We start from the raw sequence: 16,800 nt of genomic DNA, 5'->3' as shown, positions 1-16,800 counted from the left end.
CCCTGAACTCCCCCCACTCACCATCATGAACAGCAATGTGACTGCAGTGGAGTCATTCAGATTCCTGGGCACCACCATCTCTGAAAACCTGAAGTGGGACAATCACATTGACTCTATTGTCAAAAAGGCCCAGCAGAGGTTGTATTTCCTTTGCCAGCTGAGGAAGTTCAATCTGCCACAAGAGCTGCTGTAACAGTTCTACTCTGCCATCATTGAATCCATCCTCTGCACTTCAATAACTGTCTGGTTCAGCTCAGCTACCAAATCTGACCTCAGAGGACTACGGAGGGTAGTCCGGACTGCTGAGCGAATCATTGGTACAACCCTCCCCACTCTTCAAGAACTGTACTCATCCAGAGTGAGAAAAAGGGCTGGCAAAATCACTCTGGACCCCTCACATCCAGCACACTCCCTCTTTGAACTGTTACCGTCTGGTCGACGCTACAGAGCTCTGAGCACCAGAACAACCAGACACAGGAACAGTTTCTTCCCTCAGGCAATCCATCTCATGAACACTTGACAATAAAACGCAGAACACACAACTCTATTATACATTATTTATTCACCGCACTTACTTATTTTTTATTTATTTTTTTCATTTCAAATTTGCACATACCAGACCTGTATACACATAATTGTCTATATTATATATTGCGTTTTTGCTGTTTTGTACATTGCCTATTTGGATATTTGTATATTATTCTTTTATTATCTGTGTCCTGTCCTGTTGCTGTCTTTCTGTTGCACTGTGGAGCTTCTGTCACTATAACAAATTCCTCATATGTGTAAACATACTTGGACAATAAAGCTCATTCTGATTCTGATTCGGAAAACACAATATGCTATCGTTCATTTCAAAGCCACAGACGTACTGCTCGCTTTAGAAGGACGTATAAGTGAAAAACGAGGAGAGCCAAAGCTTTCATTGTCCAACAGGGAACGGGTCTGATCCACCCACAAAGAAAATGCATGGCCTCCCAAATCTGAGGTCTGCAAACTGCACATTCTCTGATGAGTTTTAGTAGTTAATTGTGTCAATGTTTCAGATTACTGTAATTCATTGTTGGGTTGCATCCAGAGCGTTATGTATTCAAATAGACATCCAGCTATGTATGCTTGTGTCATGGCATGCCAGCCGGGTGTAACTTCGTATTCGGTTTACTTGCCTCCTCAGAACTATTTTTCTCTCCTGCTTTAAAGGGTTCATTGCAAAGCTGCAGGATATAATGGGAACATTACCATGGAATAATGAGAAGCAGGCTTACGCAGTATGTGGCAGAAATGCAAATGGCTCAGAGGACACCTGAACGCAATGCCGAATACCTGCATTTCATCTCATACGAGATTCATTAACACGCAAGTAAAGTGTGATCTAAACAAAATGTCATTGCAGATTCTCAAGTTAATGACTTGTCCAATTGCATGAAAATAGAGGCCTTAAATAACATACTCTATGTACACACTATTCCATAGTTTTTTTCGTGATGCAGCTACTGAAGGGTAATGGTCATAGATGATGTGTACAGTGGCAGACACTGGAGCCATTCCCAAAGAAGTCATGACTAAAATGGCATCCAGTAGCGACAAATAACGTACCAGGTTACGTATGTAACCCAGGTTCCCTGAAGGGAACGAGAGCTGTGTCCGAAAACGCTATGGGGAACGCCATCAGCGTTACCACGCTCTGAATCACCTGTGCAATCAGTCCAAAGGAAGGGCGAGGCGTCACGGGCGGGGTGACGTCACGACCAGGAAGTATATAAGCACGTGCGGCGGAGCCGGCGTCAGCTTCCAGTCATGAAGCAAGCGCTGGCAGGGATGCCGGAAGTGTGGCCACGACTTCAACAACTTCGAGCTGCGTCCGAAAACGCTATGGGGAACGATATACCAATGCAGCCAGACTGACAAGTCCCTGCCTGATGTCAGGACAAAAGGACGGAGGAGCCTGGAGTGGCTCGGACGTCCAGGTTATAGAACCTGGCAAATGTCAGGGGCGTGGACCACCCAGCAGCGTTGCAGATGTCCTGAACCGGGACACCTGCCAAGAAGGCCTTGGAGGCCGCCACACCTCGGGTCGAATGTGCTTTGATTCCCAATGGCGGGGGAAGCTCAGAGACCTCGTATGCCAGATTGATGGCATCCACTATCCACCTACTAAGAGTGGGCTTCGTAGCAGGAAGACCCCTCTTAGGCGGACCAAAGCACTCGAGCAGTTGGTCCGACTTTCTCCAGAGGGATGTCCTGTGGATGCACATGCCCAGTGCTCGCACTGGACAGACACAGTTGTGCTTCTCCTGGTCTAGCTCCCCGAAGGGAGGAGGACAGAAGGCCTGGAGTACGACTGGCTGTGGTACGACCGATGGGACCTTAGAGAAATACTTTTGCCATGCCGGGCGCAAAGTCAGTGGAGGCCGTAGACAGGGCCTGAAGGTCACTCACCCTCCTCAGCCAGCAGAGCATACCGGCGGCCTCAGCCTCAACGCACCGTGGAGGAAACGTGTAACTAGGGGGTATCTACCCACTGACTGGCCACCAATAAGGGCGTGGTATGACGAAATAGCTGCAACGTAGACCTTGATCCTGGAGCGGGTTAACCCTGCGGGGAAACGGGGCCTGCAGGAACTCCAGAACTGCGCGAATCGGGCAGTTGACTGGGTCGAGCTGGCGGTCTCCGCACCAAGAAGTGAAGAGCCTCCACTTCAAAGCGTACAGTTTCCTCGTGTAGGGACCTCTGGGTTGGAGAATGGTCTCGACAACCTCAGGTGACAGACCGGAAGCTATGAGTTGCGCCCCCTCAGAGGCCACACCCACAGCTTCCACAACTCCGGGCGGGGGTGCATAATGGCGCCCCTGGCCTGTGAGAGGACGGACCAGCACGTGGTGATCTCTCAGGTCCGGGAGGAAGTGCTTGAGCGCACGGAACACAGCTAGGATCTCTAGCTGGTTGATATGCCACGTCAAGTGGCGACCACTCCACAGACCGCGGGCAGGGTGGCCACTCATGACCGCACCCCAACCGGTGAGGGAGGCGTCCGTCGCAAGCGAGACGCGGCGACAAGGAGCTCCCAGCACCGGGCCCTGGGACATGAACCAAGGATCCCTCCACATGTCTAAGGCACGGACAGCGGCGTGACACTTTGACAACTCGGAGCGAGTCTCCCCTCAGGGAGACCCCTTTGGTCTTCAGCCACCACTGTAGGGGCCTCATGTACAGCGGGCCGAACGGATCACGTTGGACTCAGCTGTCATAAGCCCAAGCAGCCTCTGAAACTGCTTGACAGTGAATGGCTGGCCCTCTCGTAATCTCTCGACTGCCATGAGGATCGACTCGATCCGAGCAGGGGATAACCATGCCTGCATCGTGGTCGAATCCCACACCATGCCTAGATACGCGGTTCTCTGAGCTGGAGAAAGCACACTTTCCCTGGTAGTTAGTCTTAACCCCAAGTCTTTCACGTGGGCGAGAACGACATCTCGATGCCGAATCGCCAACCGCTCTGATTGAGCGAGGATCAACCAATCGTCGATATAATTGAGTATGCGGATGCCCTGCAGTTGCAACGGGACCAGTGCCGCATCCACACACTTGGTGAAAGTGCGGGGTGAGAGTGCTAGGCCGAAGGGAAGAACCCAATACTGGTACGCTTTGCCCCCGAAAGCGAACCTCAGGAACTTCCTGTGAGAAGGAAGGATGGAGACATGGAAATAGGCGTCTTTGAGGTCTATCGTGACAAACCAGTCCTCAAACCTGATTCGTGACACGACCTGCTTGACAGTGAGCGTTTTGAACTTCAGCTTTCTGGCTGAGCGGTTCAGCAGACGCAAGTCCAGTATGGGCCTCAGCCCCCCATCCTTCTTTGGAACAATGAAGTACCGGCTGTAGAAGCCGGTGTGAACTTCGTGAGGAGGAACCAACTCGATGGCTTCCTTCCTCAGCAAAGTCTCGACTTCCTGTTCCAGCACCAGAGCCTGCTCGGGGCGGACCGCAGCCACAATAACCCCGTTGAACGGCAGGGATGACCCGCCGAACTGAATGCGATATCCATTCGCTATGGTTTGCAGGACCCAAGGAGACACATTCGGCAGTCGCTGCCAGGCTGCCAAACAATCTACTAAGGGAATCAGTCTCTCAAGACTGACCTCTGGTGTCAGAGAAGCGACCAGACCGCTGCCTCGATGCGGCGCACCGGCAGTAGACGCATGATCTGGCGGCTGAGGCGAGTGCCTCAGGCCCGCTGAAATCACAGGCGGAAAAACCTGAGGGAAATACTCGCTGGGACCCGCTGCGCCCTGGAACAACGGCAGGGTTGGTAGACAGGTCCCCGGAGGGCACCGAGGGGAGCCGGTCACCGAGTACCGCGGTGTAAGCCGCTCCGCCCCAGTAGGGGTCGCCCTCCGCAGTCCTGGGGCTCGCCCGTCAGGACTTCTTTGCCGAGGACGTCTTGGCCGACAAGACAGCCCTCTTTGGAACAAAGAAGTACCGGCTGTAGAAGCCGGTGTGAGTTCATGAGGAGGAACCGATCTGATGGCTTCCTTCCTCAGCAAAATATCGACTTCTTGTTCCAAAACCAGAGCCTGCTCGGGGCGGACCTCAGTCACAACAACCTCGTTGAACGGCGGTGGTGGCACGCCGAATGATTTGCAGGACCCAACGAGACACATTCGGCAGTCGCTGCCAGACTGCCAAATGATCTACTAGGGGAATCAGTCCATCGAGACTGACCTCTGGTGTAATAGAAGCGGCCAGACCGTTGTCTCGATGCGGCGCACCGGAAGGACGCGCGATCCGGCAGCTGAGGCGAGTCTCTCAGGCCCGCTGTGTTCACAGGCGGAAAAACCTGAGAGAAATACTCGCTGGGACCCGTTGAGCCCTGGAACAATGGCAGGGTTGGTAGAACGGTCCCCGGAGGGCACTGAGGAGAGACGGTCACTGTGTACCGTGGTGTAAGCCGCTCCACCCCAGTAGCGGTCGCCCTCCACGGTCCTGGGGCTCGCCCGTCAGGACCTTTTGCGCGAGGAGCTGGTATGCGGAGGAGGCTGCGCCCGCCCAGCAGCCCCCTGAGTTAGAGCGCGCATACCCTCTGCCCATCAAAGATATTGTAAGCAGAGCAGGAGCCTTCAAAGACGATGCCATAGAGGGAGACAGATAGCTCGCAAGCGTCTGCACAACCCGCGGCACCGCCCCCTACCCGCACTCATTCAGTTCCCGCGGGAACGAATGGCCGGGACGAAAAGGTTTCAACCGCGATCTCGACACCTCGGTGAGGAGATTGGGGAAAAAACGGAAGGCTCCTGTATAGAAGTGGCTCCTCAAACGGGGGCGAAAAAGGCTTCGAAACCTCGCCAACGCTCGTCACATCAACCTCCTCGGAGGAAGATAGACGCAGCGTCAAGCCCTCGTCTCGGGGGGAAGAGACCGCTTCCAAACCGAGAGACGGGGCGTCAGATCTGGCGGACACAGGAGGAGATAGAGACATGCCTCGTCTGACTCTCGCCAGCCAGATCAGCTTTTTTTTCCTTTTCTGCAAGCCCCGTGAGCGCAGCCGCCGCTCTGCCTTTTTTTTCTCTCTTTTTTTACGGCAGAAGCGGGGCCGGCTTTACTTTCTGTTTATGCTTGTGCAAACACTGCAGCTTGCAAAGCTCATGACGTCCCTCACATCCACCTCCTCGGAGGAAGACAAGCGGAGCGTCGAGCCCTCTCTCTGGGGGAAGAAACGCGGCTTCCGAACACAGAGAGCGGGCGCTGGGTCTGATAATCCATGTGCGAGCCACACGAGTGCAGCCGCCGCTCTTCCTCAGCAAAAGCGGGACCAGCACTGTGAGGAACACTCACAAAGGCTCCCTCCTCGAAGAGAGCCCTCTGGGTGCAGAGTGTGCGCAGCAAGAGCCGCTCACAATGCAGGCAATCGGCTCCCTCGAGAACCGCTGCCGCATGCTCCGCACCCAGGCAGACCACGCACAGATTGTGTGTGTGTGTGTGTGTGTGTGTCCACTCATGATGTAGCGAGGGCAGGGACTAACACACAACCTGAAACGCGATCTGGGATCGCCATCGTCTTGGCCTTGGATTTAGGCATCTTTTAGGACAGACAACACTACATAAGACTCACAAGACAAAAATCGGACTGACAACACACAGAGCGCTTGCTGAATGACAAAAAGCTGACGCCGGCTCCGCCGCACGTGCTTATATACTTCCTGGTCGTGACGTCACCCCGCCCGTGACGCCTCGCCCTTCCTTTGGACTGATTGCACAGGTGATTCAGAGCGTGGTAACGCTGATGGCGTTCCCCATAGCGTTTTCTGACGCAGCTCGAAGTTCCTGGAAGGGAACTTCACTGCACACCATCTCCCACCATCTTCTCCCATAAGGTGAACTTGTGAATATGCATTGGCTTGTGAATTGATTTTAAAATGGGGAATGGTTATATTTATGCAGTGGAGCCTGAAAAAAAGTGAAAAGTGATATCTATAGCCCTCTCTGGTGCCCATATATGCGCTATAAAATCTCTTGGATTTTTTTTCCACATTGATGCAAAGTGCTCTATGATGTCAAAGGGAAAAATCCAAACATTTTACTCTTCTACAAATAAAAAATAGATAATAATTGGATACATTAGTATTCCTCTCCCTCATTCCAGCTGTTGTTTTCTTCGGTCGAGATAGGTGATGCAGAACATAACTGTTAACCTTAACAAAACTGCTGATGCTCCAAGTTTGATGGGGACTGTTGATGAATAACAAGTCATTTTTCCTATGCATATAATTAATCTGGAGTGACTTTGATTTGGGCCACTTTAGAGCATGAACTTTTCTCTCCGCTCCAATGCGACTATTATATTTTTGGGGATATTTTTGGGTCATTGTCCTGTTGGAAGATTAATCATCTTCCAAGTCTCAGTACTTCAGCAGACTGCAGCACGTTTTCCTCTGTTTTTTTTTTTTTTTTTCTGCAGCGCCATTCATTTCCCCTGTCTTTGTGAACTGCGAAGCATCCACAAAAAACTTCTCCTAGTGCTTCACTGTCAGGAACGTGTTCTAATGTGCAATGTTAGGTTATCACCAAACACAACGTGTGGTGTTAAAGGTTCAAGAGATATATCTTTCCAAAAAGGATTTCTTCTCACTATATAAGGCAGGTTCATGAAGTGTGTCCTTGGTCTTTATGATGCACCCCTTTCCTGGAAATGTACTACATTGGAGAGTATTCTCCCAAGAACGTGTGCATTTTCACTGCACATAACACCTCAGCTGCATGTGGTCGCAGGTCATGTTAATGTGTATAGAGAAAACTTCAGGGGTAATTTACATGCGTAAAAGCAAGGGCGTGAATTTTATTAAATGCATGAAGTATGCATTTAGTTCTTTTTTTTTTTTTACTTACATATGTAATAGCAAGGGGATGGTTTTTGTTAAATGCACAAAGTATATTATTTTTTTGTAATTTATTTAGTGTTTTTACTTTGCATTACAGAGTAGCACACAATGTGTGAAGGGGTGAATGTGTTTTACAGGCCCAGTATATGCACAATTTAATTTGCACAGCAGAGTGCCAGTGGAATAGCATAATGTATGATAATATATGATGACTGCTTCTCTTCAAGTATTCGAAGTGAATTTGAGCCCTCACCTTCAGCTCCTCCATGGTTCTGTGGTTTGTCTCTAGAGTGACTCGGAGCATTCAACATTCATCCAGTCAGTCCCATAATGGACTCCCATTGGTAGACACACTGCCTCAGAGTAGCTCCTATTTGTTCGGTGCTCTTGCTAGTGGCACTCATATCTAATGAGTAATTTACACTAAAATCGCTAAATCAAACCATCTCGGTAGCTTGCTGTTTCCTACTGGGGCACATCCAAGACTGAATTGTGTAGGTAATTAATGCTACAGGAAGTTCTACAACTCTCTGAACCATGCTGGGATTAGCAATTCCCACTAGTGATGCAGGGGAATAGAAAGGTCTCTCTTGTGCATGGAGGAATGTGCGGTTTTCCAAGATAAATAAGTTCTGTCCAACATTCTGTCCTCATCATCCTTTCTGACTGTTGTGTTTCGCTGCTCCTTTCCCCTTCGAGCCAATTAATGGAGGACCAGGAGGAATTTCTTGGCTCTAGCAAATGTTAAAAGATGCCTGGTACGATCTGAGGACTTCTTAGGGAATCTACTTGAAGAACTTCCAGCTATAGTAAAATCAGTAGAATTCAGATGCCCTTTTAAGTCAAGATGGTGTGTAGTGCAGAGTATTTGTTTAATTTGATGAATCGCTGGAATATGAAACCTACATCAGCTGTTACGGGGCTGACGAGAGTGCGAGAGTGTGAGACGTGCGGATCCATATGCAAAGCTTTATTACCAAACATGGTCAGAAAACAGGCAGGGTCAGAGATCGGCAAACAGGTATGGCAAGGACAAGACAGAGCAATCCGTGGAGCAAGCGTGGGTCGACGATCAGCGAACAGTATCCAAAGGGGCAAGGCAGAGAGATAATCCAGAGACGAGAGCAATAATCCAAATGGGGAGCGAACAGAGTCCAAACGGCAGAGGCGAAGGGTAAATCCAGGAAACACGAGCAGGGTCAAACACGGCAGGAAAACAAGGCAAGACTAGGACTAGATCAATGGCTCTGTAAAGTTGCTATCACTATGCGAGCGATAAACGCTAACAATTACAGAAACTGAACAGAAACACGGAAGGCACGGTAAAGCAGCTAGCGCTAGGAGAGCACTAAACGCAGATCAATACTCGGAAGTGAGCAAAAGCAAGTCCCAGGCTTAAATAGAGAGTGAGTGATTGTGAAATGAGCATCAGGTGTGTGTGATGTGTGAATGGTGACAGCTGTGATCTGTGCAATGCATTGTGGGAAATGGAGTCCAGTGTGTTGTGAGTGAAAGTCAATGTGGTGAACGGGTGACCTCTGGTGGTGGTTAACCGGGAGAGCATGGGCCAGATTCGTGACATCAGCAGGCTGACGAGTGTTGACTCATAGTGGGAAAACAGGTTTGCCTACAACAAATGAGGCCGTAAGGAACCTTGTCCATTCTAAAAATAAAGTAATGAGCATCGCCGCGTATGTATTGCATCTCTCTTGTATGCTTCGTCAGAGTGGTAGAGCATATAAAACTCAAAAAACAATTAACAAAATTGTCCAGAAACCTTGCTTTTTTTAAGCTATGCCAGAGATCTTATTATTTAAAGCAAGGACATTGTTGCTTTTTCTCCACCTAGGACAACTTCTAGTACAAACCCAGGGGTAATCTCAAAAACGCTATATGAATTTAATGAATGGGCCTTGCCAAGACAAAGATTAATGAAAAACAAGACTCTAAAACACATTATTAAAGGGCTTTATAAGGAACTTTTGACTTAATCAGCCAATTCATCTTTCTCATTACTTCTGCCCTTTATTGCCACCCTTATTGGTCCTCTTATTGCAAGATGTCAGTGGCTAAAATAAAATGACTTTCAGTAAGGATTAGGGTGACTGTTTCAGTGTATTGGCTTCTGTGGCATTTTAATTAACCTATCCACAAATAGTATTGATGAGTTTCTTAGTGTGAGAATAAGAGAAGCTGAGTATTTATGTGTTAATGTGTGCTTATGTACATATTACACGCATGTTGTAATATGTACACACACACATGTGTGTAGGGCTGGGTATCGAGTTCGATACTTTTTAGGCACCGACCGAATTGCCTCGATACCACCGAGTATCGAAAAACGTCTTGTCGTTCGGTACCAAATTTCGATACCTAAGGGGTTAAACTCATCACCGTCAGTGAGCCAATAATCCTGCAGCACTAGGTGTGTTTGACTAGAAACAGTGACGTGCTGATTGATCAGTGTTTGACCTCCGCGAGAGCGTTTCGAAAGCGTAAGGAGCAGTCTGCTCTCTATATCGCGTGGTTTGTTTATTATACACAGACTGAAGCACGCGTGACGCTCGCGGTCATTTCAGCGTCTGCCGTCTCACTAAATGAGGACATAAACACATGAACAACATCTCCAGACCTGCTCTGAGAGTCACTTCATGAGCATTTTACCGTTTGATTCGAGTAAAACTTGCGTCATATCATATACACATAGAACTGTAAAGGTATTCCAGGCAACCCGTCAAAATAAAAGTTCGGTTTAACTTGGAAGACACTGCGGCAGAAATATATTAATATTGTTCAGCAGACAGTACATACTGGTACTACTGGGCTACTATTAAAATTATTAAAACTTTATTTTTTTTTTAGTAATGATCACACAACAGTTATTCCATGTTTTAATTTTAACAGTAACCCCCTTTGTTTGCCAAAATAAATAAACTTTGATTTTCAATAATTTAAAGATAAATTAAATTAATGTTTTATGTCTTCATTTGAAAACCAGATACAGAACACAGAATTAGGCTATTTTAAGAATAAATTTAAATAAACTAAATTATTTTTATGCATTCAAATAATTAGACATACTACACCAGAATTTAATAACAATAAAATATATGGTGAAAGAAAATAAAACACCCACTTATGAAAGTGGATGAAGATTTTAAATTTCTTTAACAACCTAGAAATGATGATTCTGTCTGAGCTATGTGTTTTAAAATGAACACGCACTAATGTAAACGTAGCCTAACAGATGTGTAAACTGAAAACTATTTGAACTTTATTAAAAAATTTTATTTATTTATTGTGTTGGATATATTTTGTTCCTTTGTTCAGTGGCTCAGGAGATGAGGCTTTGAGTCTGTATAAATATCAACAAGCTAAAAAAAAAAAGTTTTTTGAGATAATGTAATCTTATTAAAACTGATTTCATAAAACTGGTATCGAAAAAAGTATCGTTCAGGAACCGGTATCGAACTCAAGGTATCGGTATCGGTATCGATATCGAAAATTTTTGAACGATACCCATCCCTATATGTGTGTGTGTGTGTGTGTGATTATAAAGCTGGGCAGTAACTGATTACATGTAATCTGGATTATGTAGTCATATTCTAAAGTTAAGTACTTGTAATTACAGTGTATTATATTTTTAAAACCTCATAATCAGATTACAGTTAATATTAATGGATTACATAATTAATTACATATTCATACAATGGCAATAAATGATTCGTAATTTATTAATATTCCCTAATGCTTTTTTTCTCTCTCTTTTACATTTTCCTTTTTAAAAAATCCTACTGTGTATAAAACAATTAAGACTTGACTATATTCACAAACCACGGTTCTGAATTTGAGGGAAAAAGCAACTCTCAAGCTATTAGATCATGTATGAAACAAATAATATGCAAGTTACTGGTGATGTATAGCTGTGAAACACTGATGTTATCATCATATCCAGTGACCTTCAGTAATTATTGATTCTGGAAGTCTGGGCAAAAAAATTACAAACCCTAGTATGGAATATCATTGTTGTTTTCATGTTTACAGTTCTCTGATGTTGGAAACTGGTCACATTCGGTAAACAAATAAGATATCTATATTTTTAGTGTAATATAAAAAAAATAATTTAAGTTAAGATTAAATTAAATTAGTTTATTTTAATTTTTTTATTATTTAATTAATAGCTTTTTATCAACTCACAAACCCACTGCAGTTTTTAGATTAAGCATAGTTTGGGAAACCTTGGTGTAATGTAATGCATTTTATTATGTTGCTATATATATATATATATATATATATATATACGTATATATATATATATATATATATATATATATATATATATATATATATATATATATATATATATATATATATTATATCTACTTTTTTATTTCAATATGGTAAGTTTAATAGTAAGTTTAAAACAACTTTGATTAAAAAAAAAAAGGTCATCTAAAAAGCATTCAGAATATATTAGTAACCAAGATTATATTATTAACTATACAGTATTCATCATGTAATCAGTAATGGACTACAATTTATAAGTAATCTACCCTATGTAACGGTTTACACCATGGAGGAATGCAGGAACCAGCGGGTAAATAGAAAAACAGATCTTTAATAAAATAAGAGTTTCAGGATACAAGAAAACAATCTCAGAACAAACGTATACCTAACTTTAAGACACGACAACCTAGACAAGGAAACTCAAGACTTATAAAGACCAGGGAACAAAAGAGAAAACGAGATAATTAACACAAAACAGGTGACAGGACTAAACGATGATTACTAATAAAGTAAATCAGAACAGGAAGAAAATATGGACAAAAGGGAAACTAGACAGAAACTAAACCGTGACACCTTATATCAAAGCAACGTATGCTTTATGATTTAATTACCAGCATAACCATACACAAACTGTTCCCAGCATCAAGAACTACTGTATAATGGGTTCATCTTGCTGTAGTTAACAAAAGAACATCTATTACTCTATTAATAGCTTGTTTGTGGGCATTTGTTTGTTTAGCAGTCATACTGCGCCACAAAATTAATTTTCATCTCCCCTTATCCTGGCTCTTTTTCTCCTTACATCTTTTTCCTCCTCATCTTTTTCTCCCCATGTCCAAATACAAGTGACTAGCATCGATCCACACATTTCACAAACACATCCGCTTCAATTGATTTAAGCACAGTAGGCTGTGGGTGAGTGGAGCTGCCCCTAAACGAAAGCAAACAGAGGAGAAGTGTGTTTTATTGTGGTTTCCAGACGACAAGCAGACCGAACAAGCCGCAACACCTGCTAATGGCTGAAGGGCTGCTCTCACACAGGTATGTACTGTTGCTTCTATGGATTTCCCCCCTCACGTTTGGACATGGCCCACAGGGAGTCCTCTCTTTCGCTCTCTGTCCTGCCTGAGCTGGGATGTGATGTGTGTGTGCAATTACTGAAGCTGAGCTGCAGGCAGACGCCGTGCTGGAAGAGGGAGGGATGATATTGTCTCCCAGAGACCCCTACTTCACGGCCCTACTACACGCCACACAGAATTGACACAGACTTCTCATACAGTCGAACGGCTCCCCAATGGGTATTTGAATGGCAGCCCATCAGTAGAAAGGGATGAAGGAAGGAAGGAGTTGATTTTAATCTGCCCACTGATCAATATGATCCATGCCTTTCCCTAGCAGGCTTTATGGAAGGTTTACTCTTGAAAGAGCTCCATTGGCCTTTATCTGCATATTTTCCCCCTGAAACCGAACACTGCAATCACTCTGTGTCATTCCGCTCTGGGTCTCTGGCCAAAACGCTATCATTCCTGCTCTCTCAGTATGACTTACTGCTAACATCTCCTTGTCAGCAGTTCGAGTTTTCAGCTCTTGTCTCACTGCCACCCCAAAAAAGCAGTTTTCATCATTTTGCACCCTGCTGATCTTACCTTTATGACATTTTACCCATTATAGACAGTTCTTTTTTACGATTTGTGTAATTTCGAAAAATGCAATTTACCTAAAATCAACATTTTCTTTGAATTTGAGTGGCTCTTGAATTCATATGATTTAATTCATATTTTTATTGAACTGGATGTCAGCTTCCCCTTTTCAAATCAAAATAAATATCAACAATTTAACAGCAGTACTGCCACACAAATAGTTTGTACTGAGCATTGTTTCTTTGTGAAAAAACAACATATTTTGTTTAATTTTGTTGAGTAATTTGTCAGGCCAATCTACATTCCAAGAATACTCATTTAGTAGAACAGCACTGAAAATTTTTACTAAACGTATCACTGTATGTGAGCAGTTTGTAAGTGAAAGTGGAGGAAGGAATGGAGTTTGCCTGGAGCAGGTTTTTTAAAGGTGGAACAATTATGTTTTTTTTTTCTTTGCAAACAATATTGGAGACAATGTGATTTTTGCCTGGAGCAAAGAGCGGGTTTAATAAAAATGACATTGAGCTGTTGTTGTAGTTTTTATTATTTATTATTGATCGATTGCTTGATCAATTATGAGGTTTCCTTGACTAATAACACAATGTAAAACCCAAAGTGGAGCTGAAGTGGAGTGATTAGAAAACCTTTTGTGCAGCAAAGATAAATCTGCGCCACTCATATTATCTGTTCCTTTTAGGCTTTGTCTGTGCACTGCTTTATGACACATAAAGATGATGCTTTGACTTCTTTAGGAATTATTTTCATTGTTGAAAAAGAAACAAAAACTATAAGGGCAATATTTGATATGCATGTTACTCAATATTAACTTCGTTATTAATATTAATATCATTCTTGCAGCTGTGCTGTGGAACTGAATATTTGCATGAGAGTGATGACCAATTTTCAGTATACAGTTTAAATGTTCAAGGTTTTCTTGTATAACGCAATGGTGGATTTTCTATTGCCTAATGAAATTTTGAATCCAGAATACTGATGCAAAAAGCCAAAAAAGAAACCTACCTGTACCAGTCCAATCCTTTGTCATAGTTTCTATCAAAGAAATGTGGTTCAGTCCCAAGTGCTCGAACATCTGGATGAATCCGGATGAACTCCAACACCGCCCTGGTGCCTCCTTTCTTAACGCCAACTATAAGTGCATTGGGCAACTTCTTATTCCCATATTTTGGCGAATTACTGTTATTACTCTGCTTGTAATCAAGCACGTCTTGTGTTTTCTGAAAGGCTGAATGTTTGCTTTGGTTGCCAGTAAGGTTTAAGAGACCCACAGACCTCGTCTTGTCCGAGATGACTCTCGCTTTCGCTGATATAGTGCAATAATGTGACTTCTGTAAAAGTTTTTTACTCCCCATGTTCTTCAGACGGACGCAGCGGTGCACCTCCAATCTCTGGTTAGGCATGATTGTACCGGAGCAGAAGAGGATGCTGTAGCATAGATACATGAAAGACAAAGAGATAGTGAATATAAAAATAAATCTTCTGCTTAATCTGTTTGAGGATGGCACGATTCGGCTGGACAGGAACCTATATGCCATGTCTCCATGGATGAAAAGACGGCATGGTTTTGTCCGTAAGTTTCTCTGTGAGGTTTGATGGCTGTCTCGTTCTCCCCATCAACTCCGACGGCGCGAACTTACATCTCATTTGGGAAAAGGATAGCTAATATTCCCTACCGGACACATAAGATGACAGAAAGTCTGAGAAGAACAGGTATCAATAACGCAAAGTTTCCAAATCAGCGAAAACAAACCTAATCCCACTGCGCTTTAGTTTCCGCGTCGCGTCACTTTTAGATCACCTCAGCAACGCACTTGCTTCTGTGCTGATGTAGTGTTTAAAATATTAAAAGTAATCCTCTTGTTTGACCTGGTGTTGTGACACAGCGTCCTACTAAATGTAATCCGTTTTGGAAATGTCACATTCCAGGTCTAAAAGGCACATTTTGCTCCCAAGTTCCCAACGCGAAGCCGCGCAGCGCTCGCCTCGCCGCCGCTCAGCTCATGTTTGTGTCTTTCTAAAGTTCTCAAGAGCGGCTTTGCGGCAGTCAAGCGCTCGAGATCAATATTTAAAGACGACGCCTGACGTCACGTCATATTTTCATATTCCTCGTGCGTTTGTCTTTTTAAAGGAGTAGCTACTGCCCAGCTGCATGTAGGCTACCATTGCACCAAGTGCCTTTTTTTCTGCTTAAACTCTCATTTGCCCCGCGTCTTCACGAATTGCTTGCAACCCTGGAGTGGATCCTTAATCGATTCTGTAATTATATTCAATTGTTTACAGTTTTATGAAATTGCTTCTCAGAGACCCTAAAGTAAACAGCTCTCTGCTTAAAACTGATATTTATGAGGTTTTCACACCAGTGGTGTTAAGAGGATGCTATTTGCACAGTAAATGTGGATTTAGTCACAGCCGTGAGGCTCTGTTAAAAAGTTCAAACTCAAGTGTAATTGCACTTTAATGTAAGTAAAGAGCATTTTTGCCCGTTTTTGGCTTTACTGTTGCTGAGAAGAATGCAAAAAAAAAAAAAAAAAAATGGTAGGCCTAATAATAATAAAATAAAAAAAAAATTAAAAAAAATAACATGCACCTTTTTCACATGATTGGATATATCTAGGCTATAGTATTTTTTAACTGGAATCTTAGAGTTTTGGATCACACTGTATGTGTAAACTTTAATATATCAGTCACATACAGAATCCAATTTGAGCATCTGTAAGTGTAGTTTAGAAGATAGAAACCATAATTTTCTCGCTGTTTTAGTTGTTTGGAGATATCAGCCTCTGTCGAAAGGTTAAATAAGGTCAAAGGCATTGGACTAGCACAAATCTTTAGTTTTAATATCTCCTAAAGACAATTATATTAACAGAGCTTTATTTCAATGTGTTTGCCTAGAAGAACATTATTGTTGACGGGTCTCATTTCTCTTGGAGAGAGAGAGACAGTTTCGAAATGGTTTTGGTTTGCACATGTGAAATCCCTACGATTATAATCATCCTCTCAGAGCGGAGGATTTTAATCTACATGTCTTAGTGTGGAGTAGAGGCTGAAAGTGATAAACACATTCTCATTAACATTGCTTACTTTTATTGGATATAATCCTAAGTGTCTTGTACTTCTGCTTACAGGCAAACAAATCATTTCTAACTATCTCCAAAGGCTTGGATGTTGTAGACATGAATTTCACAAGAGAACAAGAGCATTTCAGTCAGCAAATGTCACTCGTTTGGTGACGTTCTGACATTTCCCACAAAATACTGGATGTGCAGGTTATATTTATATAATGCTGACACCACAAAATGAGCACTGTACCCCAAAATAATGTGAACATATTAAGATTATCATGTTGCTCAGTGAAAAACTTGCCTTGCAATAGCTTAATCTTTCTTTCTTTCTTTCTTTCTTTCTTTCTTAAGAGAAAAAAATACCTTCCCCAAAGGTCATGGCATGTAAATATATATTGCAAGCTATGGGACTATTC

At 43.7% G+C, this 16,800-nt stretch overlaps 1 protein-coding gene across 1 annotated transcript in view; it reads right to left on the bottom strand.

Annotated features, from left to right (window-relative positions):
- The window catches only part of LOC306856799 (heparan sulfate glucosamine 3-O-sulfotransferase 2-like), a gene marked incomplete at its 3' end in the record, with an annotated part of 42,502 nt that extends 27,639 nt beyond the window's left edge, over window positions 1-14,863 (bottom strand). Inside the window, exon 1 of the mRNA XM_079396276.1 lies at window positions 14,325-14,863. Within this exon, the coding sequence (XP_079252402.1) occupies window positions 14,325-14,857 (533 nt within the window). The 5' untranslated portion in view covers window positions 14,858-14,863. The remainder of the gene's footprint in view (window positions 1-14,324) is intronic.
- Between the last annotated feature and the right edge of the window lie 1,937 nt (window positions 14,864-16,800).

The sequence above is a fragment of the Barbus barbus genome, assembly GCF_936440315.1.
Source record: "Barbus barbus genome assembly, chromosome: 3".
NCBI classification, from domain to species: domain Eukaryota; kingdom Metazoa; phylum Chordata; class Actinopteri; order Cypriniformes; family Cyprinidae; genus Barbus; species Barbus barbus.
This window is presented reverse-complemented; position numbering and strand designations above follow the sequence as displayed.